The sequence below is a fragment of the Merops nubicus genome, unplaced genomic scaffold, assembly GCF_000691845.1.
Source record: "Merops nubicus isolate BGI_N331 unplaced genomic scaffold, ASM69184v1 Scaffold53070, whole genome shotgun sequence".
Classification (NCBI taxonomy): Eukaryota; Metazoa; Chordata; class Aves; order Coraciiformes; family Meropidae; genus Merops; species Merops nubicus.
In genome coordinates, this window is record NW_008585897.1 from 1 (window position 1) to 1,531 (window position 1,531).

The 1,531-nt window shown below is 57.5% G+C and overlaps 1 protein-coding gene across 1 annotated transcript; it reads right to left on the reverse strand.

Annotated features, from left to right (window-relative positions):
* Window positions 1-767: 767 nt before the first annotated feature.
* MBOAT4 (membrane bound O-acyltransferase domain containing 4) lies at window positions 768-1,502 on the reverse strand (the record flags this gene model as incomplete). The annotated part of the gene is given in 5 exon segments (XM_008948461.1): window positions 768-1,028; window positions 1,030-1,111; window positions 1,113-1,194; window positions 1,197-1,271; window positions 1,361-1,502. Coding segments are annotated over 5 exon segments (642 nt in total), but the record flags the coding sequence as incomplete, so codon positions are not given.
* Window positions 1,503-1,531: the final 29 nt, after the last annotated feature.

Consider the following 1,531-nt stretch of genomic DNA (forward strand, 5'->3'; position numbering starts at 1 on the left):
CCCAGCATTTCATAGCCCCAATCTTCCTAACAGGCGTTCTTACCCCCATGCCCAGGATCCTCTTCAAGAGTGGTGGAGTGGATGAATCATCCCTCTTCCCCTTGTGGCAGAGGACACAGCTGATCCTGTGCCCTGGAGGCCAAGCATGTCACCCACTTGGTGGGGGCGGGTATTGCAGGAGACATCTATTTGGAAACTCAATTTGGGGTCCACATGCCAGACAGATGGTGCTGAGGAGAAACTGCTGGAGCAGCGGAACAGCCTAATGCATCTCAGTAGTACTGCTGGGTGGAAAAAGGGGTGTTTCTTGTCTTGGGCTGCCCCCAGACAGACTGCCAGGCCCCTTCCCCATGCCCAGGTTCCCAGTGGTCCGTACACACAAGAACGCTGGCAAGGCAGCTCTCTTGCATCTGCTAGCACCACACAGGACAGATTCCCAGGAGTTTGCCACAGCTGCTGACTGATGCACAGATGAATTTGCTGGGTCGGTTGTGTGATTCCTATGTGAAACGAGGCTGAGACCCAAAGTCCCAAGGCAAACACTGGGCAGGCACTGCTGCTAGAAGCCCTCTTTCCCACTGCTCTGGTGACCTCGCCTCCTTGCTTCAGAGCACCCCTTAAAGCTGGGGGATAGCCCAGGAATAAAAGCCATTATGGTTCTCTGGAGGTACTGTTATTTGAGATTGCTTGGCCAATAGTACTTAGCCTGTGTGCTCATGTGTGCAGGGGCATGTCTTTCTGGTCACACAAGTTAGCCTGAGACAGATTCAGTTCCTCTTTGGCTTCTTGGCAAGCAGCAGCAGCAGTGTGAGGCCATAGGAGAGGGGAGGGATGCTCTTGCAGCAAGTCCAGAGCAGGCAGAGCATGGAGAAGCTCTCAGTCTCCACAGCCGCCAGGATGTAGGTGGTGATGAGCTGCATAAAGACCCAGGTTATGCCTCAGTAGAGGACCTTCATACCCTGGGAGGAGGGCAGGATGCTTAGGAAGGAATGGATGTGGTAGTCAGCCTCCACCATGACAGCCCAACAACACGAAACCAAGGACCTGCTTGGCCTGGGGGCTGCACCACCAGGCGGAGAAGGCAAAAGTGGCTGGGAGTGGCTGCTGGCCTGACAAGGCTCCTCCACCAGCAGGATGTGCTCTTGTTCCAGGTTTGGGTGAAGACAGCCAGGCAATGGGTGGTCTCGAGTTTCCCAGGCTGTCGATGGAAAGTGCACTCTGTCCCATCTCTGACCCAAAGCCTGCCACCTCCAGCAGGGCCTCATCCAGCACTCGGAGCAGATAACAGGCCACCCGAGGAGCGTGGCTGGTGCCCCAGGGGCTCTGTCAGCCAGTCCTCCCTCCTGCCAGCCCTGTGCACTGCCCCTGCAGGGCCACTGCTGGGGCACCGCTGCCCGGCGGCGGTCAGCCTGGGCCCCAAACCTGCCAGAGGATCACAGGGCACCTCCCAGGAGGGCCAGGAGAAAGAGCAGGCAGCTGCAGAGAGGCAACGTGTGCTGCAAGAGTGCACAGCGCGTGTTCTGTGCGTGCT